Here is a 12592-nt window from a genome sequence, read left to right on the forward strand (position 1 = left end):
TTGCTCAAAAACATAAAATTTGATCAGCATCGAAAGTAGCTTTTCAAAAACTATTTTTTTTAAAAATCATGTGGAGTATGACTTATCAAGATCAAACTACATCATCTGCTATCTCAATAGATTTCTGACCATAAAAATAAGCAGTGTTCAGTTTCGCTTAATCCAGAGCGGTGAACGATTGAACGATGAGTGCAGCGGCCCAGTCATGTTGTTATCTTGCAAGTAAGCGAAAGCTATGTATGCTCTGCTCGGCGGATAGCTTACAAATCCTAAGACGTTTGCGACCCTTAAAAAACCAAGAATGACAGGCTAGGTTGAAAAACTTATAGAATTGAGTATCTGACGTCAGCCAGTCATCAGTTGAGACTCGTTTAGCGTTCTGTCACTTAGTGATTTCCGAGCAAATGATACATAGATGTTTTAATTGCGCTTTTGTGTGGGTCACTTAAAAGTATCTTACTAATCGGGAAAAAATGACATTAAGACAGAGACATTAAGAATATGACCGATAGCTCAACTGGGAAAAACTGAATGAGTTAAAACTTTGAGTCAATATAATTTTTTATGTGACCCACGCCAATTATGAGTCTATATAATTGCTAAGTGTTGCAAGCCAATTATGACGCAATAGCAGTACCAGTCAATTTGAAAAAAGAAATTTACCAACTGGCATGTCTCAATTTATAGAGCGGACGCATTTTAACTAGTCTACGAAAAAGTTCATTAAAAAAATTCGACCTTGCGCAGGTTCGAAGCCTCTAATTTTTTTGCGGGTCGCCGTTCCTACCTCTACGCTAGAGATCAAAGATACCTTGAAGCTAACGTGCTAATTCTAATATAATAGTCTATGTTAATATCCTCAGCATTAACTGTACTTAGTAGCTGGTTTTTGATCTTATGCACATACTGCAATAAAAGAACACTTTCAAACACTAATATTTTCGACTTTGAACTATCTTTTCTGCAACCTAAGTCGAAAATATTAGTGTTTGAAAGTGTTATTTTATTGCAGTATGTGCATACTTGTGTAAACAAAAAATTTCTGTACGAGATCTTGCCTACAAGACTATTCTGCCAGTTGTTGTTTTCTTAAAGCATATTTTTGGCGTAAGAGAAAATGTTTTCAGTTCGCATGTTATAAATTTGAGCTAGCTTTTTCGAAAAACCGCTTTTAACCATCAATGAAAACAGCGGCAAAATCTTTATTTCAATCAGTTGACGCCTATGTTTTCGTAAAAAAATCAGGAGTTTTGGCTCTCACAAAAGCTCGGTTGTGACTGCACGCTCATCAGAAATTATGCGCTTGTTGGTTACAAGAACTTTCCATGAAAAAAAAATCATACGAGCAAACAAATTTAAACTTCATTTTGATCCTTTACACTTAATCAAAACATCAGCTGAAAATTATTTTATTGTTATGGGAAAACAAATATATTCTGGAAATATAAACTGTCTATATAGCAAACTTAATTATCGTTGGAAATCAGCAAAACATTTGCCTCTCAGTACAGTAGCAAACAATTCACATCCAATTATTAAACAATTCATCAACGATTACTCGGTCAATGCTGATACAAAAAGGCAGCAAAAGTTTGTTTATTGTGAACCAAAAACTTATATGAAATCAAGATTTTCTTCTGAGAAAAACGAAAAGAAACAAAACCGATCGTTAGGACGAGTTTGTGAATTTTCCATTGAAATATTTTAAGTCTTTAACCAACTTTTATAGTTTGGGTCATTTTTTGTTTTTAGAAGCCCATTACTCTTTGAGAAAGATCAGAACAAAAAAGTTCAGAAACCTGATAGAACTTTCGTTGCCTGTCATATTACAATTTTCTATGTTTATTCCGTAATAAGATTAGTCGTGACAAGTCAAAACTTCATTCATCGTTCAAATGATCCCTCAATCTTCATCACGTGATTTCTGTTCCACCGCTCTCCTAAAACAATTACAAAATTGAGACTCGTTCAAACAAGCAAAGAACTGATTAGGTCTGATTATTGAAAGCATAGCCAACATTCGAACTTCACTAGTAGAAATACTTGGCGTTAAAACTCTTTGAATTTCAAAAACAATATATGACTGACACATTTTTTTTGAAAAAAACCGATTTGAAAAAATTGAATCAATAGATAAATTCGCTGTTATTCCGCTGGGAAATGTTAGAAAACAAAATCCACTTTTTTAAACTACAATCGTTCAGATTAATGGCGCCATTTCCGCCTTTTTAATTGGAGAGCAAATATACTTGAATTGAACTGCAAAATGAAATCAAAAATATCAAATTTGGCGTGCAGAAAATCATCAGGCCATAAATTAAGTTTGCCATAAGCGTCATCACTACGTCCAGGACAATTAAGTTGAATTAAGTTAAGATAAAAGTTAAGTTTAAAACGGTGATGGATTTGTGCCTACAAGAAAAAGGGACCTTATGGCCTGGTTGGTCTGCCATGCCATCCAATGACGTTTTATCTTTTTTCTGACACCGAAAGTTGAAGGAAATAACAAAACCCCGTCTTTTGCAACTCAGGTGAGTGATATAAGAGATAAAAATTTGGAAAAAAAATCAAAGAAAAGTCTCGTATAATTTTCAGTTTGAGGAAAAGAAGACGAACAACTTATTGAAAACACGATCAGCACACACTCGCTGTGTTAAATAAGCATTCAGGAAAATTAATTGAGAAGCAACTAAGGCGATAATACTTGAGTAAACGCGCGTTGAGCAGAAAAATTAACTGCCGTTATGAAATTAACTGCTGAAATTCTAAAAATTTTACCGCTCCGAAAACGTGACAGCGACAACTCGCAACAAAAGACAAAAAATAAAGAACGCGACAATTCTGTTGGCAAGCTCGCATCACGTTGAGTACTTCTCGGGTTGTCTTTTAAGGCGAGCTGTCTTTCAACGCGAATAGTCCATCAATTCGAGTATTTTATTGCCAGATGTTGCATTACTTCCGGAAACACAACAAAAGGATTAAATTCGATTTTCAACTTCATACGACGCAAAATTAGGTCAATTAGCCGATAAAACATAAACCAGAACCATTTAGGCCCAAAATAGCTTTTAGGCGAAACAAAACAAAGAAGGAATTATATCAAATCAGAGTCAGTCAACTGACAAAAAAAACATAGCCAACTGACAGTTGGAAAAGAGTAATGAACGCAAAGAAACAAAACATATTGACTCTTGTTTTTTTGAAAAAAATGTCAACATTCGAAATTCGAAGAAAATAGATGACCTTAAACCTCTCTCAATTTATAAAACAATTTATCATTGAAAACTTTTAGATATATATAATCCAATGTGAGAAAACTTTATCAAAAAAAGAAATTTCTATTCCGCTGGAAAATCTGAAAATTAAATTCCAATTTCGAATCTAGAAGTCGATCAAGTTTTTCGTGAATTTCCACTTTAGCTGTTCGATAGTGGAATTTGCCTTCCTTTTACACAAAGGCAAAGCTGCGCTTCGCAAACACTTGCAAGAACACGACCACCAAGCACCTCTATCAAGTTAACTAGGAAGTAGAACATAGCCTCGAATTAGCAAAAACTCGGCTACCTGTAGGATTCGAATCTGCGACCTACAGCAATCATGAGATTTTGAGTATCACGCACTAGCCCCTCAAGCTTAACAACCGACAAACACTAGTCACGATTAAAGCAGCTAAATATGCTAACAAATTGTCAATGCGATTCAGCACCCAATACAAATAGACTCACTTTTGCAATTAATTTTGAATGAAAACAAACTGAAGGCATCCACACTAACTTTGCATGTATCAAATCGCAAAGCATAAAGCCACATTATGTATAAATTATACATTTCAATATATTGAGTTGAAAAAATTTCTGAATCAAGTTTTTATTATTGTGGTGCTGTTTGAAACGAAAAGCTTTTTTCGGTTCATTTGATGAATCAAAAATGCATCAACTATGTTAATTTATTAGTATTCGAATGTCTAAGCACATTCTATCAAAAAGCTGTAAAGGTGCCCCACCATTATTGGGGTAGCCACACCATAGAAGTGCCGCACCAATATTTGCGACTTAGGTTCGAAAAAAAGAAGGTTCGTACTAATACACTAGCTTCGCAAATATAAACAATGGAAATGCGCTGAGCTTTTTCCTGAAAAAAAAACTAACAAAAAACCCAAGACCTATATAACAGTCTTCACTACGTTCATTACTCTTCATCAAAAACGCTTTCAATGACATCGGAAACTGCTTCTAGCGAAATACAATTCAATGAGCAAGTAAGCCAAGAAAATAATCAGAACATCCAGAGGTCGAATTTTTTTTGAAACTGAATAGTTTCAGATTCGAAAACAAAACAGATTGCAGTGTCGGAGAAGTTAAGAAATTTGAAGTTATTGTTAAACAAGCTATCAAATTATACATTGGATTAAATAGCACTTTTATAGCACTTTTTTTGCGACTCGTGTTGGAAAACAAGTTGCATCGCACTAAATTCTACGCTCCGCTTGCGCTAAAAACATAGCCAACCGACAGTTGGAAGTGTCAAAGTTAGCAAAAAACAGAAAAAACGGACTTTTCTTCCAAAAAATTGTTAAAATTTCGAGCTTTTTAGTAAAAGGATATGCCTTTCAAGCGCTTCAAAACTCAAGAAAAATTTATGATTGACACTTTTTTATGACATTAACCTAATTTCAGAAACCTGGTTCATTAGATAATTATTTATTCTGCTTGGAAATCTATAAAATTAAAATTCACTTTCAAGACCTTCACTGCTCGATAGTGGAAAGTACCCTCTTTTTAACAATAGAACTGAACGTTTCACCACCATCAATGACACTTAATTAGGTACAAGATGTGAGAAATAATTAACTAACATCCTTATTTTCGAGCTGTGCTGGTAACTCTAGAGTTTTTGCACGCATATACTTTTACGGAAACAAAAAAAAGAAAAATAATAGCTAGCTAGCTTGCTTGCTCGCTCGCTCTCTCTCTCTCTCTACGGGGTTCGTATGATTAATGTCGCGTGAATTTATAAACTGCTTACAACTTGATTTGATTGTACATGAACTATTAATTAATTGAAAAGACATACAGAACCAACAACAAATGTAAAAATTTAATTTTGCCTTAAACATTGTAGGTAGACGCAGATGTAGTTCCCCCATGTCCCGTCCAGTTAGTGTGATGAAATTGTCCTCTGGAGTCTAGAAGTTCGTAAGTGTGCGCACCAAAGTAGTCCCGCTGAGCCTACAGCAATAAGATTTTTTTTTAAAAAACGAATTAAATATTTTGTTTCATATTCAGCCATCTAGTTTTAGAATGTGATCTATAGTATAATCATTTGTAATTGCATATTCAGTCCAATTTTCTTGAAAAAAATTTCTAATTGAAAAACTCAAATTCAATAAAAACCATGTACTCTGCTCTGCCAATAGCACTAAAATTTATCATTTGTTTATTCAAAATGAAGGAACAGTACTTTTTTGTCACATTTCTTACATCAATTTCTAATAATCTGAAACTTTCTTGTGTACTAGCCCCAACAGATTATGTACCATAGTTATTCGGATACCTGAATACAATTATGACAGACCTGTAGGAGATTGGCGGGTAGTTTGTCACACCTGTATCCGTCGTAGAAAGCCAAAGCTAAAAAAATTAAATACTGAGCCGGAAAATGTTAAATGTAAGGGTTTTTCAGAGCATGCTTCTTCATGGTGAATAGTTTTACGCATCTCCTTGGCGATAAGATTCTTATAAAAAGCAAAACTTCTTCGTTTCTTGGCCATATATTTTTTCTTTGATTTTATATCATCGCAATCTATTCAATTTCAAAACAAACATCAGATACCAGCTCAACTCAGCGGCGCGGTCAGTGAAGAGAAGATAACGCAATAACCTGCATTTATGGGATATCTTATTTTTAAAAGGATTTTGAATCTCACGCACTAACCACTCAGCCAGGGACACTTAATAATCGCAAACACTAGCCACCAATAAAGCAGAGAACAGATGCTATAAAAATTCCCAAGCTTCAAATCGTGATTATAGCAAAAGTGCCACCAAACGAGCACTTTTGTTTACGAGTTAGGTTCATTAAAAAAAGAAGGTTCGTAATAATACACTACGGTCGCTAGTGCAAAAAATGTGAACAAATAAAGGATTGGCGATCTATCAGAATCAAAAACAAATTTGAGAAGGAATCGGAACTAGGGATTTGCCTATACCAGTAAGTAAAATTTACTCACTAATAAATTAGTAGTAAGTCACCACTTTACTAACTAGATGTTTAGTTGAAAAAAAATACAAGTATCAAAATATCTTTGAAACAGGAAAATTTTAATTCAATTCAAAGATCATCAAGGTCAATGTCAGTGTAGTCAATGTGGTCCTGGAGGTCCATAAGTGCAGCGATACGCTGAGTTATGACTCGAAAGCTAGACTCCAATCGGGCAAAAAGACTTATAGTTAGACAACAAGCAGCAACTCCGATAATTGCGCGAAAAAAATACTAGTTACTCAAATTTTACTTACTAGTAACCTACTAGTAAACTAACAAGTAAGTAAGATAACTACTAAGTGGTGATTGCCACCCTAATCAGAACTCTACGGAACAGAGGGAACAAAAAGCAGAAAATAACCCACACCACCAAATTAAGCAAGAGAGCCTCGGAAATCAACCGGACCCCCGCTTGGAAAAGCTCAGAGTTTCGACTATCTATTTGAAGTAGTAACACATCCAAGATTAAAGACAAAGTCAATACCTGATGAGAATGCAGGCATGGGTACTCCATTCATAATTCCGGTGCAGCACACCTCCCTCCAACTCAATTGACTCCTGGCAACCTAAACAGAAATATTATTTAGGCTATTTGACATCTTATCGGCTGCGACAGATTTAGTCCCATGACAGATCTGGTCCTATTTTAATTTCAACAGATTTCGTACCATTTCAAAGCGTACACAGATTTTGTCCTACAAATTTGGATATGGGATGATAGGATTTTGGATATGGGACGAAATCTGTTAATTAAATAAATAGGACAAAATCTGCCTATCATCTTATCATTTTAGTTGAATATTTGATTGTGGTTTCTGTGATTCGCATAGGATCTATGAAATGCTGCACTGCCTGTCTAAGCATAGTCCGAAATATTTTACTATACATGGCAACTGTGTATGAATACAACAACGCCATATCTCGCGATTCGGTGAAACACTAGTTACAAAACTAACAGAGGCCAAGCTGCGCTTCGCAATCACTAACGAGAAAACGTGACATGACGACTGTCTGTGGCCCAACAAAAAGCGGAAAACTTGATACCTATAAGAAAACTTGTAGCGGAAAACATATAAATCGTAATTTGTAAAAAAAAATTTGATTGAAAAATCTTTCACAATTTTCAAAGAAAAACTTGAATTTCAAGAAAAGTTGAAGTTCAAGAAACTTTTTATATTTCAAGAAATGCTCATGATTGACTTCTGTCTTCGAGTGATCCCACTAAGAAAAAACTGGATCATTCCGCCAAAAATTCAGAAAATTAAAGACCATTTTTGAATCCAGAATTTTATTTTTGCCGCTCGATAGTGAAGTTTGCCTGAAATAAAAATCATCAAAACCTCGCTATAGCTCGCTATTTGGTGAGTAAGACTGGCTGGAGAAGATTCTACTTCTCTTGTTCTCCACACCCTTGTCAAAATAAAGTCTGAGGTGTCTTAAAAATGCGAGAGGCGAAACTACACTAGGCAAACCTTTCGGAAAAAGATGAATTTAAAATTGCAAAAAACGGAAACAAGGCTTCGCATTAAAAAAAGACTGGGCCTAGAGTTCGAATCAATCAACCGCTGGCATCTAAAATTTGAATTAATCGGCTCCCTCTATCACACTCTATCTTCCCAACACATCACAGATAAAGAAGTTATAGTTACAGCAGATGAAATTGAAAACACAAACAATTAGACACTTTCTTGGACACTTTTTGCATTTCGGACTGTTTTTGCCGGGACATAAATCTCTGAGACACAAATGTCCTGACACGGAGAATATTGAACTCAAGTAATAATAACAGCGTTTGCTTTAGTAACAACGGTAACACATTCGAAAGAGAATATTTCCAAACTGACTCAGTTTAGCACAACTTTTTGCAGCATATTTCAATTTATATAGAATTAACGAAATCCTGTATCAGATATAATTAAAGATGTTAATTTGAAAAAGCTTGTTGCAACATGTGGCTACTGATCTCACCTCCTGGTTGAAGAAGTCGTCGAGGAGTAGATTGTCTAGCGTGGGGTTGGTGGTGAATGCCTTTTTGATCCTACCCAGAAACACACTGCGGATGATGCAGCCTCCTCGCCACATCAGAGAGATACCTGTGATGTAATGAGCAGACTACAGCATAATTGCATTTGTTATTACATAATTCAGTGAGTTTAACTGGCTGGAGAAACTAATTCGGTATCTAGTTATAAATATAGAAGCAGTGAAACTCGCATAAATGACATATGCTGGTTTGGAAACACCCGGAATTTTACTAATTTAACATAAGGAGATATTATGATAAGATTTGTAGGCATAAGCTTTGCAATAAATATAAAATTTAGAGACATTGACCAAAAACATTCCGGCTGCTCAGTTCGCTTGAAAGATCTACCGTTCCATCTTAAACTAAAAACACAATTTCGATTACCGTTACCATACAAGGTTAAAAAAATTTATTTTAAATTTCTTTATTCAAACAATGACTTTTTCTTTCGATTGTTTGAATAACTGGCTTGATTTCTTTGGTTTACAAGAATTATACAGATAACCAACGCGCTAAATGAAAGCAAAAAGAAAGTCAAAGAACAGCAAACCTCCCATGTTTAGCGTCCATCCATACTCCTGACTAGTAGCTCGCATCAACATGAATCCCTGAGCATACGAAATGATCTTGGAAGCATACAGTGCCAACTTAATCGAATCTATCAGTTTCTTGTGATGTTCCAAGGGGTTGGCTACATTCTCTGATTTCGGTTTTGGTCCTTGGAGTAGCAAACTGGCTTTGACTCTTTCGTCTTTAAACGAACTTAGACACCTGAAAGATGCATTGCAACTATTTGTCAGGTGAAGCGGCACTTCACAATAAAAATGCCAACAAGCAGTAATAAAAACGTCAGAACATAGCCAACTGACATTAGGAAAAAAGTAATAAACACAAGGAAACGAAAAAAAAACTGACTTGTTTTTTAGAAAAAAAATCAAGTTTCGAATTTTACAGAAAAACATGTATGCCCTCTACGCTCTTTGAATTTTGAAAACGATTTATAATTGGTGCCGTTTGATAAAAACTAATCCAATTTGAGAAAACTGGATCAAAACGTAAACTTTTTGAATCCTCTGGAAAATCTGATAGTTAAATTCCACTTTCGAAACTAGAAGTCGATAACGTTTTTTCTTGACCTTTATATTTCGCTGTTCGATCGCTGTATTTGCTTTCCTTTTAACAGAGGAAATGAACTGAATTTAAAAAGAAATCAAAAGTCAAACCGCGAAAAAAATCAAACTGAGCTTCAACAAATTTTTTAAATTTTCCTGGAAAGAAAAGCAAAAAATCACCATAACCTATAAAAGAGTACTCACTACGTTCATTACTCTTAAACCGAAAAACAAATAATGAAAAATAATACTAATGAGTAATGAAAAAAATGCCATCTATGAGAGGCGAACCTCAAGTCTTCAGACATAGTACTCAAATCGACTTTCCTACACAACTGTGCCCTTGAATTTTACAGAATTATACCACTAGCCACTGATAAATTGGAGAATACGTGCTATCAAACTGTAAAGACTATGCCAAAACATGACCAATTTTATTATATCTTGCAAAAAACTTAAGCTTCATAATATCACACAATGCTCGCATGTGTAAAAAGGTAGAATGTTTAATATAACACAGCTGGCAAGCTCGAGTGCATCAAATTTTTAATACTAACTTGAATTACAAAAAAAAAATCTAAAGAGATTCTAACAAAATTATAAGCACCGGCGAAGCTGCGATTCGCAAACACTAGCGAGAAAAAGAACAAAAAAGCTGCTCTATTAAGTGAAAGAATAAGAAAAATAAGCCTAAAATTAGTGAAACTTTTTATACACGACGGATTCGAGCAAGCAACCTCGAGATTAAGAGTCTCACGTCCTTCCCATTTGACCACAGACGATTAACAAACGTCAAACACTAGCCACAAACAAAGCAGAGAACAGGTGCTAAGTGTAATAGTTACAGATTGTGATTACAGATAAAGTGCTACAAAATGAGCTCTTAGTTGAGAGTTAGATTGAAAAACAGTAGGTCCATCCTAATACACCATGCTAGCTAGAGTATAAAAGCCAACAGAGAGTTGGAAAAGAATCAATGAACAAAGTAAACAGAAAAAGATATATTAAATTGTTTTTTGAAAAGCCTTTCTTTCAAATTTCCACGGAACAAAAAAAACAGATTTAAAGCTCTTTGAATTGGATAATTTAAAAAAAAAACGCCTTAGAAAAGTTTATGATTATTACAAATTGGAAAATATAGCGATTTTCACAACTAGAAGTAGATCACGCTTTTTTGACCTTCACACTTTCGCTGTTCGATAGTTGAGTTTGCTTTCCTTTTAACAGAGGAAATGAACTGAATTTGCACAGAATCAAAAGTCAAACCGTGAAAACTCAAATTGAACCTGAAGAAGACTTTTCCTGGCAAAAAAAAAACGAAAAAAAAAAACTCGCCATCTATAGAAGAGTCTGAACTAAGTTCACCGACTCTTAAAAACGTTGTTTCAAACACAACTGTCAACCGATCACCTTTTTAGGCACACCGCTGGTCTCCACGTACCAAGTTTAAAGTTTTGCTTAAAAAACTTGCTGAAAAAATTAGCCTGGTCAAATTTTAACATTTTTTCTCAAAAAAAATACAAAAACACCATCACTTATACAGAGTCTTCATTGCGTTCATTGAACCTTAAAAATAAGCATTTTTTGTAACAACTCACTCTCAAATCAGAGGTTTGCCGATTCAGGCCATCCATGATCTTTACCTACTGCATTACAAAAAGAAAAAATAATAGAAGTCCAAAAATTGCATGCGCTAAATCAGCAAGTTTTCGTCTAGGTCGTTTCCCTTGTTAATAGTCTAGAAATAAAAAACCCAATATGAGCAAATAAGAGATTAGCTGGTATACTACATCAAACCAAAAATAAAAAGACAGTTGAAATCACAGAATGAACTCGAAAAGCAGAAAAAAACTAACAAAATGCTAAAGCATAGACACCAGACAGTTGGAAACGAGTCAACACAAAACAAAAAAAAATCACTCGTTTTTTTGAAAAGAAATTTAAATGTTCGAATTTCAAACGAAAAATATATGGCCTGAAAGATCTTTGAATTTGAAGACAAACTATATTTGGCAATTTTACCACTTTTTTGATAAAATTAACTCAATTGGAGAAAACCAATTACTAGGAAAATTTTTTAATCCGCAGGGAAATCTCATAATTAAATTCCATTTCGAAACTAGAAATCGATCACGGTGTTTCGCGCCATTTCAGCTTCCATAATTGAAGACTGCATTTTGCCTGCCATCTAGCAAATGAACTTTAATTGAACTCCAAAAGTGCATATATACCTAAGGGCTTTCATATTTGCATTTATCATTATGAACTCTATTTTTTATTTGAGAACTTGAGTATTTGAGAACTTTTCCGAAAAACCGAAAAAAATCATCACGATCTCTGTAAGAGTATGATCAAAATCCAAGAAAAATGTATCACATTAAACAAAGCTTTTTACTGAAAATATACTTTTTTTTTCAGTCACACTTTTGACAAATAGGCGAAGCTGCGACTTCTCAAACACGAGCGAGAAAGCGGTAAAGATTCAGGAGCTTTAAAATGCACAAAACTCAAATTTTGCATGTAAGAATTTAGAATGAAAAATTCTAAAGGCAACCACACTAACTTAACTAGTAATAAATTAGAATGCATTGAGCCAATTTGTGTATAAATTATGCATTTCAAAAATCATGCGAAGGATATCGATTTGGAAAATTGGCGAAATGGGATTTCAATTATTCTACTGTGGTATGAAGCAAATAGCTCTTTTCGCTTCAATTGATAGATTGAAAAAGCATCAACTGTCTAGCATAAATAAAATATCAACTGTCTAGCAAAAAAGCATAAATAAAATGTCAAAGCACTTGGCATTATGTTGTTAATGCAGCCTACGGATTCAAAAATTGCCAACAAAGAAGCACTTTTATTTTCGAATTAGGTTGGAAAAAAATACATCTCGTGTAAAAAAAGCTACGCTCGTGCAATGAAACAAACCAAAATTTAGAAAACTGGATCAACAGTTTTTATATTATTCCACTGGTAAATCTGTTAACTTAAATGACAGAAATCATTTGTCTCGACATTGACACTTTTGTTATTGGATATCGTAATTTGCATTATTTGGTTTAAAAAATCTTCAAGTGATCAAAACACAAACCGGCAAAACTGAGCGTGAAAAACAGTTGAATTCAAGCGACCTAAATAAGAAAAAATTCACCCCGTTCTCACTTTATAAACTGCTCATAACCTTAGCTAA

General features: G+C 34.3%; 1 protein-coding gene across 1 annotated transcript in view; it reads right to left on the reverse strand.

Annotated features, from left to right (window-relative positions):
- Positions 1-1393: 1393 nt before the first annotated feature.
- LOC134855614 (6-phosphogluconate dehydrogenase, decarboxylating-like) overlaps positions 1394-12592 on the reverse strand; it is a 43194-nt gene continuing 31995 nt past the window's right edge. Inside the window, exons 8-13 of the mRNA XM_063872157.1 lie at positions 8838-9058; positions 8230-8354; positions 6746-6827; positions 5575-5630; positions 5108-5228; positions 1394-1940 (exon numbers count right to left, since the gene is read on the reverse strand). Of these exons, the coding sequence (XP_063728227.1) occupies positions 5109-5228; positions 5575-5630; positions 6746-6827; positions 8230-8354; positions 8838-9058 (604 nt within the window). The 3' untranslated portion in view covers positions 1394-1940; position 5108. The remainder of the gene's footprint in view (positions 1941-5107; positions 5229-5574; positions 5631-6745; positions 6828-8229; positions 8355-8837; positions 9059-12592) is intronic.

This window comes from Symsagittifera roscoffensis, chromosome 10, assembly GCF_963678635.1.
Source record: "Symsagittifera roscoffensis chromosome 10, txSymRosc1.1, whole genome shotgun sequence".
NCBI classification, from domain to species: domain Eukaryota; kingdom Metazoa; phylum Xenacoelomorpha; order Acoela; family Convolutidae; genus Symsagittifera; species Symsagittifera roscoffensis.